The sequence below is a fragment of the Cervus elaphus genome, chromosome 20 (genome assembly GCF_910594005.1).
Source record: "Cervus elaphus chromosome 20, mCerEla1.1, whole genome shotgun sequence".
NCBI classification, from domain to species: Eukaryota; Metazoa; Chordata; class Mammalia; order Artiodactyla; family Cervidae; genus Cervus; species Cervus elaphus.
This window is the reverse complement of record NC_057834.1, coordinates 107,059,936-107,083,301: the sequence shown is the minus strand read 5'-3', so window position 1 is coordinate 107,083,301 and position 23,366 is coordinate 107,059,936. Positions and strand designations below refer to the sequence as shown.

The window sequence follows — 23,366 nt, the reverse complement described above, 5'->3', positions numbered from 1 at the left end:
TTATCCATATTTTATAGATGAGGAACTGAAACTCAGGGTCTCAAGCACAGCCTGGAGAGTTTCCTGATGCACTGTCAGTGGCCTTTTTACATGATTCATTTGCCACTTATCTTTCCTTTCTATTTACTTATTCTGGTTCATGTTTTGTGAATTCATATCACTGGTTTTTCAGCATATTGTCATTGTACAGAACACTATAAGAGGACGTTAAATCTCTTTTGTTCTGTGTTTCATATGTACACCTTCTCTCATATTTTGTCTATAGGAGTCTGCTCTATTATTACACTGTCCAGAATACATTACAAACATGCAGTCATAAACATATCATCTAAAGTGGAAGAGAAGAGACAGAAGAAGAAAAGAGAAGTAAAGGAGGGGAAAGGAGAGAGGGAAAAAAAGAAATAAAATTTATCTTAACTCTAGATTTGGGGAAAAAAAAGATATTTTGTCTTATTTTTGCAATTAAATACAGATCTTCCATCACAAAGCAAAATCTTTCATTCCAAGTATATGAATAGATTGGTACTTTAAAAAAAAAAAGTCTCCATCTGGTTAACTTCAGGATGAAGAAAAAAAATAGGATAGGATCTTTTCTGGCTCTGGAGTCTTTGCAGTTTCATCTGCCTGAGATTTGGGCTTGTTTTCCACTCATTTCAAACTTGTGCAGCCGATATTTATTTCCTCTTAGAAGGGCACATACCCCATTCCCATGGATGATTTATTTCAGCTCACCAAACACCCATCAAAGACTGTCTCGTGCTTGTCGATACTCTTTCCAGAATAGCTGTGCAAAAACCATCGTTTTTTGCCCAGATTTTTTCCACAGAATACCAACCCGTGCAGTCACTGCATCCAGATGTTGAAGCTTATTTCCAGCTGGACCTCAGCCATCCTTCTCTCCAAGCTGTCTTCTCTGTCTTACTTGAAGTCATTTTTACTGGGGCAGGCACTGAATAAAAGAGACTAGGACAGATTCCTGAGCTGCCCCTGTGGTGCACTGGCTTTCCGGGACACTAGGGCTTGGTGGGAGTTAGCAGTGAATTGCTTGAAGTCAGAATTTAGCTTTATAAACTTGAGCCACAGGGTTATGTGAGCTGCTGTTTGCTCTTGGAGTTTAGGATTTGTTTCATCATGAGTGCCTATCTGCTTGCTCCTTTATCACCAATGCCCCTCAGCCTGGGGCTAGCCTCAGGGGCTCAGCCAGTCCTCCATAACTGGGTGTGTACAGAGTACATCATGCAAAATGTTGGGCTGGATGAATCACAAGCTGGAATCAAGATTGCCCAGAGAAATATCAACAACCTCAGATATGCAGATGATACCACTATAATGGCAGAAAGTGAAGAGGAACATCATCAAGAGCTTTTTGGTGAGGGTGAAAGAGGAGAGTGAAAAGGGTGACTTGTAATTCAGCATTTAAAAAGCTATGATTTTGGCATCTGGTCTCATCACTTCATGGCAAATAGAAGGGGAAAAAGTGGAAGCAGTGACAGATTTGGTTTTCTTGGGTTCTGAAATCACTGTGGATGGTGACTGCAACCATGAGATTAAAAGAACCTTGCTCCTTGGAAGGAAAGCTAGAGCAAACCTAGATAGCATATTAAAAAGCAGAGACATCACTTTTCCTAACAAAGGTCCATGTAGTCAAAGCTATGGTTTTCCAGCTGTCATGTACAGAAGTGAGAGTTGGGCCATAAAGAAGGCTCAGTGCCAAAGAACTGATGCTTTCAAATTATGGTGATGGAGAAGATTCTTGAGAGTCCCCTGGACATCATGGAGATCAAATCAGTCGATCCTAAAGGAAATCAACCATGAATATTCATTGGAAGTGTCAGGGGAGTATGTAATTTCCTCAGATCTGTCTTGTCACAACAAAAATTTGAAGCAATAGACCAGCATTACAGCCCTCGGACAGACCAGTGTTACAGTTCTCAGATGGACCAGTGTTACCGCTCTGTGTTACAACTCAGTTTTATTTAGAAAATAAAGGAAAATACATCCTCGAGGCCTGAGGGCATGCTGACCCAAAAGACTCGAAGAGAAGAGAGAGAGAGAGAGAGAGAGAGACCCCTGGCCCTTTGGCTTCTCTTTTTACATGTTTTTTCTCCTCCCCCGGGCCTGCCCTATGTATATTGGTCTAGCCAGGAGTGCTGTTTGTTCTACCTAAGGTTCTCACTCCAGTCCTCAGACCTTCCTTTGTTCTATTTTCACAGGCTTCTCCCTTCCTTGTCTTTTAGCCACCACCATTCTGGACTCCTTTTTCCTGTTTTAACTACCTAACAGAAGGATTTATACTGAAGCTGAAGTTTCAATACTTAGGCTACCCGAAGTGAAGAGCTGACACATTGGAAAAAACCCTGATGCTGGGAAATAGTGAAGGCAAATGGAGAAGGAGCAGCAGAGGATAAGGTGGTTAAGTAGCATCATTGACTCAATGAACATGAATTTGGGCAAACTGCAAGAGATAGTGGAGGACAGAGGAGCCTGGTGCACTGCAGTCCATGGGGTCACAAAGAGTCAGACAGGACTTAGCCACTGAACACCAACAACATGAAGGGCTTAACGTGTACACAGCTTACAGAGATCCAGCTTACAGAGATAGTGATGTCACTACCTGTGACTTCATTTAGTCAGTTTCCTTCCTATTACAGAGATTTCCGGAGGGGTTACTCTGGGCTAGGCAAGGACATGGTCACATGATTCCTGTCCTCCGGTAGCTTATCATCTAATGGGAAAGTTGGATACTGAACGGGTAATTATAATTTATTGTAGCACGTAAAAGTAAATTGCACTACCCCTACAGCCAACTGGAAGAATCTGTTCTATGCTAAGCACATTCAGGCCCTCATGAAGATTCAGGATTTTATCTGATCTTCACAGCATGTCTGTGTGGTCAGTTTTATAAGTTTAACAAGTGACTAAATAGGCTCAGAACAGTGAGGTAACTTGATCAAGGTCTAACAGCTATAGGTGGGGAGAACCTTGATTCAAACCCAAGTCAGCTACTGGAAGCCCCAGATCTTTCCAGAACTGGACTTGACTTTTGTAGAGCTGCCTTTCTGAATTTTTTCTTACAGTTCTCTTGTACACTTCCTTGAGAAACAATTATTTTATCAGTGTAACTTTTCAAGTGCATTAAAGCACATACAGTTGGTAGACTTAGTGAGGTCAAGAAAGAGAAAAGTGTGTGAATCAGTGTTGGCAGGATCTAGGTATATAGAGATAGGTGTGTTTCATGCCAAGGATCTCACATTAGCTAATTGGAACAACTTCACAGATACAAAGACCAACTCTGCATAAACAGATGCTTCCCTGTTCCCTCCTCCTGCCCAGGCCTTTACTTTTTTTTTTTTTTTTTAACATCCCCCTGGATCCTGCTCAGCTTCCTAATTACCTTCTCACTTCTAATCTTTCCCCCTTTAACCCTTATGTATTAGTTTGGGCTGCTATTAAAAAAAAAGTTCCATAGACCAGGTGGCTTATAAGCAGCAGAAATTTATTTCTCATAGTTCTGGACACTGGAAGCCCAAGATCAAGGTAGCAGCATGGTTGGGGTCTGGTGAGGGCCCCCTTCTAGGTTGCAGAAGGCTGTCTTTTCCTTGCATCTTCTCCTGGTAGAAAAGGAGAACTGTGGCTTCTTCAGATATTTATAAGGGCACTAATCCCATTCATCAGGCCTCTACCCTCATGACCTAACTGCCTCCCAGAGGCCTCACCTCCCAATACCATGACATTGGTGGTTAAGATTAAAAGTATGAATTGGGGGGCGGGGGTAGGGGGAGACATTTAGTCACATCACCATCTCTAACGATTGCAGCTAAAACAATCTTTCTAAAGCATAGAGATGACCCTGTTACTCTTGTTAGCTCTCTACTTATCTGTAAGGTCTAAACTTGAGTGATGTTTATCTTGAGCACTAAACTTGAGCACTGTTCTGAGTGAGAAAAAGGCAATAAGTAAAACAACCCCTTCTGCCCCTCCTCTGAAAATCTGTCCCTTTTCAAGCTTACATTCTAACAACAGGAGACAGATAATACACAATAAAAATGATAAGTAAGTTTTATTTTACAATATAAGTTGTAAAACTAATAGAGGAATTCAACTTGTGAGTTGACTTTGCAGTTTTAAATACGGTGGTCAGGATAGGCCTCATTGAAGTGACATCTAACAACTATGGTTTGGAAGGGAGTTATCCATTTGGCGGTTCGATAGCTGGGTTGGGAAGATACCCTGGAGAAGGGAAAGGCTACTCACTCCAGTATTCTGGCCTAGAGAATTCCATGGACTATATAGTCCATGGGGTCGCAAAGAGTCAGACACGACTGAGCGACTTTCACTTTCACTTAGCCATTTGGAAACCTGGGAGAAGAACATATCAGGCCAAGGGAAAACCCGTGCAAAGCTCCTGAGGGGGTTGCTTACCTGAGAATAATATAGGAATAGCAAGAAGGCCACAGGAATGGGGCAGAGTGAACCACAATGAAAATTGTAGGGGATACAGTCAGAGAGGTAATAGAGGCTGTATTTTGGCCACTGTAAGGATTTTGGCTTTTATTCTGTAAAATGGGAAGTCATTGAAGAATGATGAACACAGGAGAGATATGCCATGACTTAGGTCTTTAAAGTATCATTCTGGCTGCCGCCTGCTATGTTGGGAATAAACTGTGGATGGGAGTAGGGGAAGTGGAAGCAGGAAGACCAGAAAGAAGCTCTTGGAGTAGACCAAATGCGAGGCGAGAATGATGGCAGTGGGCTTAGTGAAAAGTGCCCAGATTTGGGATATGTTTTGAAGATACAAGCAAAAGGATTACCTGCTGGATTGAACGTGAAGTGTGCAGAAAAGAGAAAGGAGAGGGGTTTTGAAGGATAACATTTCTATGGACGGAGACAGTGGATTAAATACCAAGGAGGTAGAGGGCAGAAGGAGTCAAGGATTACTCCATTTTCTGACTATAATAAGTGATAAACTCACTGTGATCCTCCATTGTTTATCTTCATCTTGGTAACGTACACCATCATTTATATACTTATTAAAGCCAGAAAATTAGGATTCGTACTTACCTCCCTCTTTTCCCTCTCTGTCCACATCCAATTCATCAGAAAACCTTCTTGTTTCTGACTCCAAAATGTATATCACCAATCTAGCTGTTTTTCTTTACCTTTATTCCCAGTACCACTGGCCAAACTACCATTGTCTGTGTTCTGGATTACAGCATGTAATTAGGTCTTGCTTTCCTGTTTTGTTTTATAACCTCTGATTTTTCTTCAAGTGTTTAAGCTATCAACATTTAATGTAAAGATGAATATACTCAGATTTAGTCTTCCGTTTTACTCTGTTTTCTGTGGTCACTTTTGTTTTCTTGCTTTCTCCATCTCTCGTTTTTGTCTTTTATTAGATTGAATATTTTCCAATTTTGAAAATTTCCCATGTGTCTATTCCTCTTCAGTTTCTACCTGGTTTGGTAACTTTCTAATATCTTCAGAGAATTGTTCGATGTAATTTGATAAGCATTTATAATTGTTATATTGTTATTTATAATTGTTTGCATAATAAGAGCTATCTAGTCATCTGAACTTCCCTGGTGGCTCAGATGGTAAAGCGTCTGCCTACAATGCGGGAGACCCAGGTTCAATCCCTGGGTTGGGAGGATCTCCTAGAGAAGGAAATGGGAACCCACTCCAGTATTCTTGCCTGGAAAAGCCCATAGATGGAGGACCCTGGTAGGCTATAGTCCATGGGGTCGCAAAGAGTCAGACACGACTGAGTGATTTCACTTCACTTCACTTCAGTCATCTTAAGAAGTAGAACTAAATGATTTCTTTTAAAACAAACAAGATTACATCTCTTCCCTGATTAAAACCCTTCTGTTAGCCATCTGCATGTCATCTGTATGGTCTTCTTTGGAAAAATGCCTATTTAGGTCTTCTGCCCATTTTTTGATTGGGTTGTTTATTTATATTGGGTTGTATGGGCTATTTGTATATTTTAGATACAATCCCTTGTTGATCTCATCATTTGCGAATATTTTTTCCCATTCTGTAAGTTGTCTCTTCATTTTGTTGATGGTTTCCTTTGCTGTGCAGAAGCTTTTCCATTTGATTAGGTCCTATTATTTAGTTTTGCTTTAATTTATTGTGGTTTGAGAGACTTATCTAAGAAAATATATTGCTACAATTTATGTCAAAGAATGGCTATGTTCTCTTCGAGAATTTTTATGGTGTCATGTCTTACATTTAGGTTTTTAGACCATTTCAAGTTTATTTTTGTTTATGGTGTGGGGGAGTGGTCTAATTTCATTGTGGTCAGAATGCCTATCATCAAAAAATCTACAAATAATAAATGATAGAAGGGGTATGGAGAAAAGGGAACTCTCCTACACTGTTGGTGGGAGTGTAACTTGGTGCCGTCACTATGGAAAACAATATGGAAGTTTCTTAAAAAGCTAAAGATAGAGCTACCATGTGAAAAGAAAAAGAAAATTCTAATTCAGAAAGATACATGCACCCCAGTGCTCATAGCACCACTGTTTATAATTGCTAAGACATGGAAACCACCCACATGCCCATCAACAGATGATTGGATTAAGAAGAAGTGGTATGTATGTACAATGGAATATTACTCAGCCACAAATATAATGCAGTACCGCCATTTGCAGCAATATGGAGGAACCTAGAAAATATTATACTAAGTGAAGTAAGTCAAAAGAGAAAAACAAATACTAATCCTGTCACTTGTATATAGAATCTAAAAAAATAACACAAATGAATCTGTATACAAAATAGAAACAGACTCATAGATAGAGAAGACAAATTTATTGCTAGCAAGGTAGGGAGAGGATAAATTAGCAATATGGGATTGACAGATAAAAACTACTATATAAAATAGATAAGCATCAAAGATACACCGTACAGCACAGGAAACTGTATCCAATGTCGTATAATAAATTTATAGTAATAGTGTTAGTAGCTCAGTCCTGTCTGACTCTTAGACCCCCATGGACTGTAGCCTGCCGGGCTCCTCTGTCCGTGGGATTCTCCAGGCACCAATACTGGAGTGGGTTGCCATTCCCTTCTCCAGAGGATCTCCTCAACTCGGGGACCAAACTCAGGTCTTCTACATTGCAGACAGATTCTTTACCATCTAAGTTACAGGGGAGTCCTGTATATATAATAACCTATAGGGGGATATAATTAGAAAAAATAACTGAGTCACTTTGCAGTATACCTGAAACTAACACAATACTGTAAATCAGTTATACTTCAATTAAAAAAAAAAATAAAGCTTTCTATGTCCTCTGATTGTACTTAGAGTAAAATCTAAAGCCTTTGAGATGGCCTGCTTGATCTGCCCCACTTCCTACCTCTTTATCCTCATTTCACACAACTTTTCTGCTTCTTTGCTCTTTTGGACGCCTATCAATTCCTAGGACATGTGAAGCTCTTTCCTACTATAGAATCTTTGCATTTATCATTCTCTGTACTGAGAATTATTGGTTCTTATTTCTTGTTCATATCTTTGCTTAAATTTCACCTTCAGATCTCTCCGTCTTTACTGAATCCTCTATCTGAAATCAGTGCTCTTTTTTTTTTTTTTTTGCTCTCTCTCTTTAATTTTTGGCCTGTCTGCACAGCTTGCAGGATTTTAGTTCCCCAACCAGGGATTGAACCTGGGGCCACAGCAGTGAAAGTGCCAAGTCCTAACCCCTGAACCACCAGGAAACTCCCCAAACCAGTGTTTTTTGTTACAGTGACTTATCTATTTCCTTCAAAGAACTAATCACAATCTTTAATTATTGTATATATTTGTTGACGCTATACCTCAATATAATATATCTCCATGTGAAAAAGAAAATCTGCATGTGAACAGAAAGAATCCCCTGTGGTTATTGACTATGACCAAAACAGAGTGAGTGTGTGTGTGTGTGTCTATGTGGGTGTGTGTGTATGTGGGTGTGTGTGTTAGTCACTCAGTCTTGCCCAACTATTTACAACCCCATGGGTTGCCCACCAGGGTTCTCCATCCATGGGATTTTCCAGGCAAGAATCCTGGAGTGGGTTGCCATTTCCTTCTCCAGAGGATCTTTCTGACCCCGGGATTGAACCCAGGTCTCTTGCATTGCAGGCAGACTCTTTACCATCTGAGCCACAAGGGAAACCCTAATATTCATTGAATCTATAAAAAACCTTATCAGGCTAGACTATATTCACATATTGGGATGCCCATTTTCCCTTCATTGGGAGAACTTTGTAAGGGCAGTGACTTATATTTATCTTTGTATCCTGAGTTACTAGAATGATGCCTTGCACAAAGTAGATATATATCACATTAGTTTCATGAATAGGTAAAACTAACAAACTATAAAAATGAACAAAGCTACCGATTTTGATGATGAATGAAACTGACTGAACTAGCCCTACATTAAATCACAATTGATCTACTTGAAAGAGAAATTGTCCTTTGAAGAGCTAAAGTTGTTAAAAAAAACCAAAAAACACATAGTTTATATTTTCTTTCAGGAATGTTTGTTGTTCCTAGGAGCTGTTCAGTGTTGAAACTCACAATCAATTTTTTTTTTTTTTTTAAGTGGGCTTTCTTCTTTCATTAGATTTTCATGAGAATTTCAAAGCTGGGAGAAATCAAGCAAAACGTTTTTGCTTTGAGCTAATATTAGTTAAATAAAGAGTTGAAATAGTGGACTCCTTTGATGCCTCAGTGGTAAAGAGTCCATTTGCGAATGCAGAAAACATGGGTCCCAGATCAGGCATCCCTGACCTGGGAAGATCTTAAATTCTGCAGAGCAACTAAGCCCGTGTGCCACAGCTATTGACCCTGTGCTCCAGAGCCCAGGAGCCCCAACTACTGAAGCCCGCAAGCCCTAGAGCCCGTGCTCCACAAGAAAAGCCTCCGTAGTGAGAAGCCTTCCCACTGCAACTAGAGAGTAGCCTCTGCTCACCACAGATAGACAAAGTTCCACACAGCAATGAAGACCCAGCACAGCCAAAACTAAATAAGTAAGTAAATAAATAAATAATCTTTTTTAAAGAGGGTTGAAATAGCTTAGATGAAAAAGTGACATTACAGGTAAATACAAATGGAAAAAAGACAGTTGTCCCAAGTGATGACCCTAAGCCTAATTGATTCCTATCTGTAAAGAAGGAAAAAGACAGTCTCAAGAGTAACACATAAAGCTGTTTTTAATAGAGAAAAGCCCATCATGCAATAAGACAGCTTTGTCTTAGCAAAAACAATTATGGAACCTAAAATTCTTACATTTTAAATTTGTCTTTTCCTTGCCTGTAAACTCTTTGCCAACAGTTTTGATATCTCAAATGGTGCAGTTCTCTATAATTTTACAAGCTCTTGCCTTTCTGTCATATTAACTTATTAAATGTTTTAGAGAGAGGATTAGAAATGGTCTTGTCCAAGGTCATGCCCTGAGCCAGAGCAGAGCTCAGATCTCACGAGTTCTTGACTATGCTCTCTCTGTGCCATATCAAGGGTCAAAAACTGCAGTGCTTAAAGGAGTTAGACAGATAGCGTAAATGAACAAATAGACCAGGCAAAGAGATATTTTTCACTTCTCCAGAGCAGTTTCTCTTTTCAGCTTACAGTACTCTTGGGCTGAATTCCATGTTCCTTCCTTTGACTGAGAGATGGGCATAGAGAAATAAATCTCTACTCCGAGTAAAGCATTAGTGCCATCATGATGATAAATTGAGTGGTGGCGTCTCTCACAAAGTGGAGGGTGCAGGCCTGTCTGAGGCGATCAGTCCCCACTCAGCTCCAGCTGACTCTTGCCATGGGGAATCTGGGTGACCCAGTGTTTTATATTCACTGCTTCTTCAATAGAAACCAAAATCTGGATTGAAAGCGACATCTCTCAATTCGAAAACATTGGCTCATTTTTAAAAACATTATATATCCCAAATAAAGTACATCTGTGGGCCAGATGTCACCTCATACTACACATGTATGATCTCTGTTTTCTATTGTATTGCATTTCTATTTTTCCTATATTCCACCTTTATAAGGAAATGCAAAAAAGAAACAAAAATTCTACTTGTGTATTGTTAGATGGCCTTTTTCCTCTTGATCCTGACCTGAAAGCCATCCTGAAGATGTGACTCCACCCAGCCAGTGTAAGCTTCCTACCTCTCCAAATAGTTCGTAGTCTTTTCTGCCTACTCCTACAGCTGCCGGCTCTCAGAGCTGAAATCTGAGAAGATGGAAGAAACAAGAAAAGAGTCATAGAGTTAGGGTAGTTCTGTCTATGTATTTCTATGGCAACCACTTGGCAAATATAGTTATTGTGGTAAAACTGGTTATTTCATTGGGAGACAAATAGCCACTAATGGGACTCTGTGATGTGCTATACTGTGCTAAATGCTAGAGGATAGAACATATATAAAAAGATCAACCCTTGGAACAGGCACTCCAGGGTTTTGAAATGAGTGCTCAATTATTCGACAGACCGGCGGCCCCTGGTTTGTTAATCAGGGTGGGCCTTTACCATCAGATACTGTGGAAAAATGAAACTGCAGCTGACCTTTTAAATCCTGTTCTTCCAGCTATTTTTACTGTTTGGGTGGTACCTCCTTCTTTTTAATAATAGGTGTTATGATCTGAAAAACCGTCTCTACATCACTCACCACAACCTTGCCTGCAAAGCAAATTTTACTATCCACATTGTAGAGGTCCAAGAGAAGAGGCTTTGTGAGGTCAAGTAACTTAGATAGCAGAGGATATAAGTATAGACCATGAGTTTGAACCTAAGCCTTTTCCCGAGGCCCATGTTTCAGCTGCTGTTTTAAAATATAGATTTTATTATTATTCAGGTTTGACGAAGCCTGCACTGCGTGCATGCGCATGCTCAATCACTTCAGTTGGTCTTTGTAACTCTGTTGTAGCTGGCCAGTTTCCTCTGCTCATGGGATTCTCCAGGCAAGAACCCTGGCGTGGATTGCCATGACCTCCTCCAGGGGATCTTCCCATCCCAGGGATCAAACCCACATCTCTTATGTCTCCTGCAGGTGGGTTCTTTACCACTAGTGCCACCTGGAAAGCCCTGGAAGCCCACAGATCAGGAGACAATTAACTTTTAAAAGGATAACTTGTTATTCCCGGTTCTCAGAAAGACAGGGCTGGCCACACCATGCCAGGCCACACAGCAAGTGCTAGGGTTGTCCCGAGTTGTCTGGTTCCTGACTCTGGGGTGATTACAGCAGGAACATAGTGGCCCATAGAGGGGTTGGTGAGGAGGTGGGCTCTGGATCAGTTACTTTGCATATGAAAGACAATGCTCACAGGCCAATGAGTCCTTCACTATCCCTGGGAATTGGCTAACAATGGAAGGAACAGTCTCTCCAGGGTTACCAGGGCCCCAGATCCCAAAGCATCATAAATACAGAAAATAAGAAGATGTGATTACAATGACCACATTTCCTTTACTTAGACCCAAAAGTCCAAAGCATCTTTTCACTCTGATTTTCTTATATTCTGTAACGATTCAGTCACTAAGTTTGGTGGCTCAGACAGTAAAGCATCTGCCTGCAATGTGGGAGACCTGGGTTCGATCCCTGGGTCGGGAAGATCAACTGGAGAAGGAAATAGCAACCCACTCCAATACTCTTGCCTAGAAAATCCCATGGACGGAGGAGCCTGGTAGGTTACAGTCCATGAGGTTGCAAAGCAACATGACTAAGCAACTTCACTTTCTTTCAAGTTTGTTTTATTTCATTCAAAATGTATCTTGTTCATCCATTCGAGATGTCAGGCATTATTGCAGGCACTGAAGAATGGGAAATTACAAGGCTTTTGATTTAAAAGAGCTCAGAGGGTAAGGTAAGAGATAGACATATAAACTAATAATTGAGAAGAACTTGATTAACTTGATAAATGCTACAATAGAGCAAAGGCAGGGAATATTCATGCCTTGTATTCCCAACGTCAGCCTCTGAATCCTGTCTGTGTTTCCTACCCATTGTGCCTTCCCTGCTAGGTTAATTTTCCTTAACTTGTCATTATTTTGCTCCACAAATCAAGATAATTTCCTACAGCCTATAATTCAGTAAAACTATAGTCATTTATCTGACTTTGAAGAACCACTGGCAGTCCACACCCTCCTCATGTACCCGTATTTTCACCACTTCATTTATTCTCTAATTTAGTATACAGTTACTCTCTGACCATGAGTGCCCCACACAGACAGATACAAATATAAAGGGTGGTAAGTGTTCCCAAGAAGTACGTGGTATTCTGTGAGCATGTGGCCCATTATGGTTCATACGTCCCACCTTTATTCAGTGGATATTTATTGAGCATCTGTAATGCCAGTCTTGAGACTAGACCAATCTCCTGCTGTCTATACCAGATTTGTCTTTCCATCTTCATATCTCTGCTCATCACAGCCTACTTTCTGGCATCCCTTGCCTGCAGCCCTTTACTCCTCCAAACTGCTTGTCCTTTACTTCTTTCCTTTTGCTACTATGCATTATATGTGTTTCTTTTTTCCACTCTATCCCAGAACCTAGTCATAGTACCTGGTGAGGTAGACAGTTGGCAAATGCCAAATAACTGCATTCATGCATGTGGTTCACATGCTAGGCTCTGTGGTTCCTCCGAGAAGCTCATCTAAATCCCCTTTCTCTGACCTCCTAAAGCACTTCCCATAGAAATTAGCATCAAATCAAGTAATGGCTTTAATTATCCATTATTGATGCCAGTGGGTTCATTGTGATGTTCCTACTAGATTGCAAACTCTTTAAGGCTCAGATTGTGCCTCATTACAGTAACCGAAAATTGGACCTTCAGGAAGTAAACATTCAAAACCTGAATGACTTTCTTTCCATTGAAATGACCACTTGCTTTGGTGTTATTTTAAAACATTTTTGCAGCTCAACACAAATAGAATTTAACACCTTATACCTAGAAGTTCAGGAGACAATGTGACATAGTGCTGAAGACCAGAGACTTTAAATAGAGAGACCTAGGTTTGAAACCTAAATCTGCCACTTATTCCCTATGCCCCTAGGCAAGATACTTAATCTCTTCTAGTTTTTTCACCTCCATGGTGAATAATAGTATCTTCTTCACAGAAGTGTTGTAAGGATAAATGAGATAATGTATGTAAAAATGCATAGCTTAGTATTGGTATATAGTAAAGGAGTCAACAAATTTTAAGTGGTATCATTTATACTGTTTTTGGCATTGTGGTAAGCACACTCTGTGTCCTAGAAACCCTGTTTTAAAAGAATACTAGATGGGGAAAGGGGGAGAGGAGCTTACTGAGGCTCAGAGCAGTAAAATGACTTGCACAAAGTCACACAACTAGTTTCTATCGGAGCCAGAACCCCAGACCCAGCCTCGGCAACTCCAGAACAAAGCTTCTTTCTCTTTACACAGTCCTGACTCTCCAGAGGCATGCTCAGAGAAACTATCTCCATGAGGCCACAGTAACTGGTCTGTTCGTAGTTTGAATGAAAATAAATAGGTCAGCATGGTTGTTTTGGAGACTCATGTAAACACTGAGAAAATACACAGATTAGGTTCAGGAACTCAAGCCTAGCGTTGGGTGTGTTTTAGCAAGCAGAGTCACAGCATGGGGAAACACATCCCTTCCTGATACTTAGCACATATTATTTTGTTTAGAGCCACCAAGTGGATTAAGGAATAAATCCTAGGCATGGAATTTCAAATGAGAAGACCATTGTCCACAGAGCTCAGGCTTTTCTGTCCTTGGAAAGCTCTGTCCCACTTTCCCACAGGATAACTTCTCTGTCAGGAGAGGTTCTCTTGACAGCTCTGGGGCAACTCTTTGGTGCTTTTTTAAGCTCAGACTCCCTCCTCACAGTCTCTTTCACTCAGCTTTTCCATTAGTAAGATGCAGAGAGTAATTCAAGGTCTGGCATTGCCCTGGGGTGATAGCATGGGGTAACAGGAGGAGGGGCAGATAATGTAACCCAGAGGTCAGTGTTTTTCATACCCGAGTCCCCCTCCCCAATCCCAAACACTTACCCTGAGTTATTTGAGTTATAGCTCCTTCTCACCCTCTGTCAGACCTCACTCTTAGATCTGACACTACCTGCTGCTACCAGTTCAGCCTTGGGAGTTTCATTTCCTACTGTTCTTCTCTTTAAACTTCTTTGTTTTATAAATCCAAGAAGCCAGCAGTTAGTTAAACAAAGCTAGATTTCTGAAAGAGCTGAGACACTCTTGCTGAGTTAGCTTTTTAGCATTCTTGGCTCCTCTGTAGACAAGGAATTGAAAGAAACAGACATTTTAATATATCTTTGTCTGGCTTAAACATAAACTAGAGAAGCTATAAAACTGACCCCTCTCTCTTGTGTTTCAGATAGACCACGTGGTGCAGGGCCACGCTGCCTTCCCTGAACTCCAAGCCAAGGCCACAGCCAGGTAATGGCTCGCTCTGTTCCCTACAGATTTCCCCGCCCAGCTGCACTGTGGCGCTGACTTTAGGCGGCTGCATGATTTTCAGATTCTGTGAGCAATGAAAATGCCTGGCAGTTCTTGGTTATAAGATAGTCATCTGGATGATTCAGAACATACATGTATTCATTTTCAAAACAGCCTACGATAACTCACAAAGAACCTAGACATCCCCATAAAATATTCTAGTGACCATGGTTGAGATGCTCTGATGTAGAAGAGGGTGTGTGGATTTTGGAGTCAGAGCTTCTTGGATTCAAACACTTTTTCTGCTTCTTAACAGTGTAACCTTGGGTAAGTTATTCGATCTCTCTAAGCCTGTCTTTTCGTCTATGAAACAGGATAGCAACTGATAGGAGTGGTTTCTAGAATATATTGTTAAGGGAAGAAAGCAGAGTATAAAGGAGTTTTGCAGTATACTCTTTTTTATGTAGAAAGAAGGTGATATAAGAAAATATATGTGTATCTACTCATTTATGCAAAAGAAGTATAGGAAAGTTAAATCAGAAACTAATGAAGTTATTAACTATAGCGGGGTGTGGGTAGGAATGCGATGGAAATAATGGGGAAATGGGAACAGGGTAGTAGGAGGGAACAGCACTTCTTGGAGTATGCCTTCTTATGTAGCTCTGACTCTCAGAATCATGATGATGCTTCATGTCCCTCTGAAAATAAATAATAGATAGATGGATGGGGGATGGATGGATGGATAGATAGATACTTGGATAGATGTGTGTGATGGGGGTGAAATGCAAATAGTAAAAAAAAGGAAAGAAAAGGAACCTATTGTATTAATAATAACATGATCACACTAACAGGGATTTGAGAAAGAAAAAAACTAACCTAAGTAACTCTGAGAAAGAATATTTTGAGAGTATGCTGTATGGCTAAAGATAAAAACAACTACATAAATAATGTACTGTTATTAATGAGTTTGTTTTTTATAGTATCAGTTAGCTATTCTGAAAACCCTTTATGTATATACTATAGTTGAGCAGAAAAATAGATTTTTTTTTTTGCAGATGATGGGAGCCAGGTTTCCCATAGATAAGAAAAAGAGAAAGTTAGAATGAACAGTATGATAATGGATGGAAATCAGAGGTATCAGTATCAACTTGTGGCTTTTTAGTTTATATACTGCTGGATCTAGGTAGAAATAAAATATAGATACATATATTCATGTGTGAGTGGGTGTGACATATTTATTTGTTCTCTAGTGATCTCTGCTGAGATGGCTTAGAAGTAATGGCACCTTCATAGCAATGTGTACACCTAGCACTCATGGTTGCCAAAGAGGAAAGTTGGGGAAGGATTAAATTAGGAGTTTGGGATTAGTAGATACAAACTACTATATATATATAGTATATTATATATATATTAAAAAAAAACAAGGTGCTTCTATAGCATAGGGAACTTCTTTCAATATCCTGTAATAAGCCATAATGGAAAGGAATGTGTGTATATGTGTAACTGAATCACTGTGCTGTATGTGTGAAACTAACACAACATTTTAAATCAACTGTATTACAAGTAAATAAATAAAATTAGTGAGTGAGAGTCTGATACAAAGCAAGGTATTCAAACAGGGGCTCTGTAACAACCTAGAGGAGTAGGATGGGGAGAAAGATGGGAGGGAGGTTAAAAAGGAAAGAGACATATGTATATCCGTGGCTGATTCATGTTGAGGTTTGACAGAAAACAACAAAAGTCTGTAAAGCAATTATCCTTCAATAAAAAAATAAATAAATTTTTTTAAAAAGCAGGGTATTTACATAGTCCCATAGTATTTCACTGTAAGATACTTACTAAAATAAAAGATAAACAGTGAAGAAATCTTAACTTCACAGTGGAGAAATTTGGCAGGCAATACCTTACCCAAGTGATCAAGACTAACAATACTGGCAATGAGATACATCAGCAACATGGACCTCATTTTATGATGCACTGAGAAGAATACAGCATCATTTTTGTAATGTTTAACCGAAAATGCATCACCTCAGTGTAAACATGAGGAAACATTATGCAAACCCAAATTGAGGAACATTCTACAAAATTATTAGCAAACATGCCTCAAAGACTATGAAATTTAAGGAATTACTAGAGAACTGTCCCAGATTTGAAGAGACTAAGATGCTCCTGCATCTGGAAACAATATATGATCGTGGGTTGGTTTTGATCTTAGCCAGAAAAAGGCCATTAGTGGGAAAAAACTGTCAACATTCAAATAAGTATAGAGATTAGTAATACTATAGTATTTGTGTTAATTTCTTCGATGATGAGTATAAGGGAAGTCTGCATACTGTTTTTGCAATTTTTCTATAAATCTAAAATAATTTTTTAAAAAGTTTGAAGAATAGTTATCAAATTAATTTCATGGTATTAATGCTAGTTGTTGGGCTTTTTAACAAAATAAGGTATTTTATAATATTATCAGAGAAGTTCCATTAGTGTAGCTAGTACCTGGCAAAAGGGAGAAAGTCTAAGGTGAAGGTTATTATCATAGATTCTGGAGCCAAATTGCCTGTCTCAGCTTCGGCCCTTAGGATCTTGTCACCCTCCCAACTTATTTAACCTCATTGTGCCTTCATACTTCACTCTACAGGAAAATAACAGTAAGCACCTCATTAGGTTGTTGAGAAGATTAAATGAATTTGAATAGTGTCTGGGATACAACGACAGTTGCTGAGCTGTAATAGGTATTCAGTAAATGATAGAGATAGTGATAAAAGGTGTTGTAGTCACTTGTATTAGACATTTCCTTTCCACCAAGGGACATGCAATCATGGCAAGGCACACCTGCACAGCGCAGAAGGAAGTGCATACTGACTGGAATATAAACACCGTGTTGTCAGGGTATAGAGGGGGTTTGACCCTGACCAAGAGTCTCAAAGTCTTCGTATGTTTTTCCCTTCTAGGAGTTTCTAGTACAAGGTCATTACCATTGTACCAGAGGGATCACACCACTTAACCAATAATTAGCATTTTAGTTGGCTTAGAGTCCACATAACCTAGAGGAGGGATGCCTAACCTCAGATCATCAGTGAACCACTAATTGTGTGCAAAGTTTTGTTGATTACATATTTATGTGTATATTTCTGGAAAGAGAGGCCATAGCTTTTATCAGATTCTCGAGGAGTTCCAGCATTTATAAACCTCTAACCCACAGAAAAGAGTGCAAATACAGAATTCCAAGATCTGGATTCAAATCCCAGCTCTCACATGCATTGTTGTGTGAACCTTAGTTTCCTTAACTGACATAGGATAGAGAGCCCAGTAGAGAGGAGAGAGCCAGCTATGGGTAACTCCAAGAATTTGAGTATTTGGAAAGATTTCATAAACTGTACAATGACAATGACAACCACCACTACCACAACTTCTACTGCTATTACAAATGATCATAAAAGAGGAGGATTTTTTTTTGGAGGGGATCATTCTAGGGTTAAGCAGCAGTTGTCCATCATCTATCACCTGCCTACCTTCTCAGGGAGTAGCAAGAACACTGGACTGGGAATCAGAGGTCTTGGCTTCTTGTACCGATTCTGCCATAAATCTCTTGATGACTCAGTTTCCTCACCCATAAAATTACAATAATACCACCCTGCTTAACTCATTTTCCAATTATTATAAGGATGAAAATAGACCATGGGAACGCCAGTCTCTGAAGACCTTAAAGCTCAACACAAACCTAAGGGAGAGTTTAGACTTTGCCATGAAATCCTCAAAATTTCCAGAACTTTCTTCTGTAGCTGAACCTCATGTAAGTAGTTTCGACTGAAAATAGGAAGAAGGAATTTATGGGTTAGCATGCAAACTCAGAGAAAGCACAGCATAGGGTGGACCAGAAGCATTAATTTATAGAATTCACTCTTAAAGTCAGGCTCTACTTAAATCCCACATCCCTTCACGTGCCAACTGACTTCATCCGCCTTTCTTACTACCTCCCTGTATTTTTCCTTCTCTTTAGAGCTAAGTTGCCCCAAAGCATTGCCTGTACTCCTGGTCAGTTTCCTCATTCCACCCTTGCCCACTCAAGTTTGAATGCTGTCATCAGCCCCTGAAACATTTACTATTCCAGTTTTCAGCAAACTCAGGATGCCTTCCAGCCCCTTTCCTTGAGCTTCCAGCTGCATGCGGCACCAGTGATCACTCCTCTCTTTCCAATACTCTCTTCTCTTGGTTGTCTAGAATGTCATCCTCACCCAGTTTTGCTTCTGTATGTCTGACTCTTTCTTAATCTCCTTTTCAAGCTCATGATCCTCTTCTTGATCACTGACATCAGAGTTCATCACAGCTACATTCTTGGAGCTATTCTGTCTTTGTGGTCTTTTTCCATAACCCCATCTACATCCTTGGCTTCATTTAATTCTATATTTTATCTCCAGCTCATATATTTAGTAGGAATTCAGTGTTGATTCTCTTCCCTTCTAGTTTCCTTCTATTATCTTGCAAAGGAAAATGTGTCTCTATTTATCAGATCTATAAATAGACTGTATCAGGACTATAGCACTCAATATACTTCAAATCTTAGAACCAAATAAGAATAGTTGTTATTATGTGAAGTTGGTTATTTGGAAGGGACAACAAATCCCTTGGAATGAAAAACTGTATGCCTCTTTTGGTGTGACTTGGGGCTCTCTGAAAACAGCAATGCAGGTCACCCCTATCTCAGAGCTTAGCATCAACAAATCCTATTTGAAGCCATAGAGACAAATGTTGATAAACAGACTTAATATTTTATACTCTCTATTTACTGTACTCCTTCTAGAGTTCATCCTGAAGAGGACTATTTTATGAGCTTTTGAAGTGAGTAAACAGGAACTAGATGTACCCATGCATGTAAATGACAACCAAAGTCTCTTCCTGTGTGGGGCCAAATATCCGAATATTTTACTTCTTTGCCAGAGATCACCTTCCATTGATTATAACTTCAGCTCTTTTCCTCTAGACTGCCTATTATTTTCTTACTTCTCTTAAAGACTCTTTACCAGTGTTTCAGAATGAGGTTATAATGATAGCAGGATTTGGTGGGAAGATAATAATCCACAAGTGCTGGATTCAAGGTTGGCAGCAGAGCCAAGGTTAAAATCTGGGTCCTCTGACTGTCTGCTAAGTGTCTTATGAACACTTATGGTATAACAGTGAACAAAGAAATAAAGAAGTCCCTGTTTTCGTGGAAATTATGGTCATGCACATACACATACATATATATATATGTATGTGCGTATCTGTAGAGAGAGACAGAGCACATACTCCAGGAATTGGTCATCATTCTAAAGAAAAAAATAGAGATGAGTAAGGAGACAGAATGAGAGGTGTTGAGGTGATGGATGGGAGCTATTTCAGGTGGGGAAGCCATCCTTCATTAGGTTGCACTCAGAGAGGACTCTAAATAAAGAGAGGGAACAAGCCATGATTATGCAAAGAAGATCCCTTTGGATGAAAGGAACAGCAAGTCCCATGGCCTGGAGGCAAAAGCCAGCTTGGCAAACTCAGTAGACATTTTAAAGGTCACTATGGCTGGACCAAAGTGGAAGCGAATGGGGGACAGAAGAGAGCTGAAATTTAGCCAAGGGCCAAGCCATGTGGGTCATTGTAGAAAGCTATGAGACCACTGGACTTTATTAAAGACTTTTGGTTAAAAGGATGACTTTGGGTGCTCTATAGAGAATAAACTAGACCATTGGTGGGAAGAGGGGTCAGTGGAATCCAGGGATCCTGACCTCAGCAGGCTGATAATCTCCTGGAGGAGGAGGACTGGAGACGGAAGCCCAGCCCATTCTGAGCTACTTTTGCAGCTCTCTCTGCAGGCAGTGGTGTGCTTTTGTTCACTTCCAGCCTCTCAGAGGTGCAAGGTTCTGCTAATTCCCATCCTCTTGCCCAGTCTGTCTTTCTTTTATCCCACTTCCCCTGGAGTTTCTTGTTATTCCTTTGAGGACAATCAATTTTTCTTGATTTGATTTCTTCTTCAAACCTCTTTTGTTTCTGTGATTCCCATAATCCCGCTGAGGATCACTTTTAAAATGTACTGGTCCCCCATATGCCAAATCTCAGGGTATATCTAAATCTTTCCATTAAAATCTGTATAAATTCCCCCTGAAGAAAGAAAGACCAAGAACATTTTCTTAAGAATTTGCAATGTGCCTAGCACTGTGCTTAGTGATAATTTTATATATATATATATATTTATATTTATATACATAATCTCATTTAATTCTCAATGAGGAAATGAGTATTATAGGGACTCCACTTGTAAACATTGTCCTCACTGTCCATTCTTGTGTTCCCTTGGCCTGTATGGATTCTTCAACCCCGGTCCCTCATTCCAACAACTGGGACCATCAGTCTATCAACAAGTATTTACTTAGGCTCCCCTGAGCTCTGGCAATCATAGAGCCAGGGTGATGATATTAACACCTTTTATCCCCTAGGGTGTGCCAGGATAATTGGTAAATTCTTGATGTCTCTTGGATGAGAAATGTTTTTTTAAATAGACATAAGCTGGATATTACAATGTCTTTCTTTGGCTTCTGTTCTTCAGGCAAGTATAAGAAAGTGCTCATTAGGGTGCTAAGAAGACTGAGGGCTATGCTGACTTAGGAAATCAATTCTTTCTTTTCTCCCTCTCAGCAGATTCACTGCTGCCCAACGTGGTGCCTGGCACATGAGTGGAAGCAGGGGGGTGGATGTCACGAGATGATTATTCCTTTTCTCTGCCCTCTTCTGTGGGATGCATCCATATGCCTGGAAGGCTGTGTCCACGTGACTGCAGAAATCTACTCTTTGGCAGCCCTGTGCTACAATGAGATGGAGAGGTTAAAAAATAACCTCTAATATTCCATGTAGGATCAATATTTACACTTCCCAACCCTGGGATCAAACCTGCATCTCCTTTGTCTCCTGCATTGCCGGTGAATTCTTTACCTGCTGAGCCACTTGGGGAAGCCCAAGTTATTTATATATAAACTGAATCACTTTGCTGTATACCAAGAACTAACACAGCACTGTAAACCAACTACAAAACTTCAATTAAAAATAAAAAGAGTCTTGAACAGTGATTACCATAGGCAGGTAAAGGAAGCAAGGAAGAGAATTCTAGGAGAGAAGGACAATAGGCAAACATTCAGAGGTTAAGACCTGCATACTTTGAGAAGTCAGAAGTAGTTTAGTGTCACTGGAGTATGATGTATGCAGGGGTGAGGAGGGAGGAGGAATGGAAACCACATCTGTAGTATGGAACAGTGTGACGAGGACTAAATAAGGAAGAACATCTGTGTCAAACAAGGAAGTTTATGCTTTATCTTGAGGGCAATGGGAAGGAGCCACTAAAAGTTTTAGGTAGGTGTGGAGTCATAATCAGAGTTGCATTTTCAATGAACCACCCAGGAAGGAGTGCAGAAAACCCAGTTGGAGGGGGCAAAATTTCAATAGGGGAGATAAGCTGAGGCCAAAGCTCTAATCTGGGCATTTAAGGAGGCATGCATAAGGAATGGCAGTTGCACAAGAGAAAAGTATGCTGGTTAGAGGAATATTTAAAATAATAAATTGACAGATTCCGGTGAAAATTTAAATTTGGAAACTGAGGGAGAAAGAGAAGTCAAATATGATACCCACTCTGATTCTGCCCCTACTATGATTGAGCAACCACTTAAGTGAGCTTTTTGTTGTTGTTTAGTTGCTAAGTCTTGTCCAGCTCTTTTGTGACCCCAGGGACTGTAGCCACTAGGCTCCTCTGTCCATGGGATTTCCCAGGCAAGAATACTGGAGTTGGTTGCCATTTCCTTCTCCAGGGGATCTTCCTTGCCTAGGGATCCAACCCATGTCTCCTATGTTGCAGGCAGATTCTTTACCACTGAGCCGCCAGGGAAGTTAAGTGAGCTTGGCTTTGGTCAATCCAAGGAGCATAGAAAGAAGATTGCGTATGTCAGAAAAGATGATGTGTGTCCTAATAGGTATCTTTAGTTGAGGTCGCTTTGGGCTTCCAGGGAGAAGCATTTGATGGGTGCTTGAATGTTTGACATGGAACTCATCACAGAGAAAGAAGCTGGAGATAAGGGCGTATATTTGGAAGTCTTCAGCGCTAGATAGTTAACTGGAGCTGTGAAAGCAAGATGGACTCATCCAAGGGTAGAAAAAGAATGAGAAGAGGACCATGGACTGGACTCTGGGAGTCTTCATATACTTAGGGACAAACAGAGGAAGAGAACCAGCTGGAGAGGAGATAGGAAACCAAACGAGAATTGTGGCCTGGAAACAAGGGGATCAAAACAAATGAGTAAGGAATGGTCATGCGGTACAAACTGCAAAAGACAGTTCAAGTGAAATAAAGGTAAATCATGGTCCATTGGAGATAGCGACAAAGAGGGGACTGATCTTTATGGTGGGACCCGTCTTAGTAGAATGGGGTGGGGTAAGGGAGAGGGGAAGTGCAAGCAGAATACCTTTTGCAGTGGGCCAAGAAGGAGGAACTAGAAAGAGTGTGGAAGCTTCTTTTCCAAGACTTTCTCTTTGTCCTGGAAAGGGCACAAATTCTTCAGTTACACCATGTGTTCTGATTTGGGATTTGAAAGTGTGGTAACCATACTTTAGGGCAGCCTGTGAATCCAAAGAGTTAAGTGATTTATGGAGAAGGAAAGGAGACATTCCAGGGGTGCTGTCTGCATTGAAGATTGTGAGCCATAAAGTCTGAAAAAAAAATCTTCCCTGACTCTTACATTTGTAAAAAACTAGAAATGAATGTCCTGTGATAGAAACAAGAGGGAACTATTTATCGATCGTCTGTCATTTTATAGTACTCAGGACTCCATATCTAATCTTCAGAACAGCCTATAAGGTAAAAGTATTGGCCCTGATGGCAAAAAAGTAAACCGGGCTTGGAGAGGTTTATTGTGTCTGGTCAGCCACCTGGCACACAGTGAAGTCG

At 40.2% G+C, this 23,366-nt stretch overlaps 1 protein-coding gene and 2 non-coding genes across 13 annotated transcripts in view; 2 read left to right on the top strand and 1 right to left on the bottom strand.

Annotated features, from left to right (window-relative positions):
* Positions 1-23,366, top strand: part of FGGY (FGGY carbohydrate kinase domain containing) — a 487,533-nt gene that overhangs the window by 339,421 nt on the left and 124,746 nt on the right. For all 11 annotated transcript variants that reach the window (XM_043876054.1, XM_043876057.1, XM_043876055.1 and 8 more), the window contains one exon: positions 14,352-14,413. In XM_043876054.1, coding sequence (XP_043731989.1) covers positions 14,352-14,413 — 62 coding nt within the window. The remainder of the gene's footprint in view (positions 1-14,351; positions 14,414-23,366) is intronic.
* Positions 5,577-5,648, top strand: TRNAC-ACA. Its single transcript has one exon. It is a non-coding gene; the product is annotated as a tRNA-Cys (tRNA).
* TRNAE-UUC lies at positions 7,647-7,719 on the bottom strand. The gene has a single exon. It is a non-coding gene; the product is annotated as a tRNA-Glu (tRNA).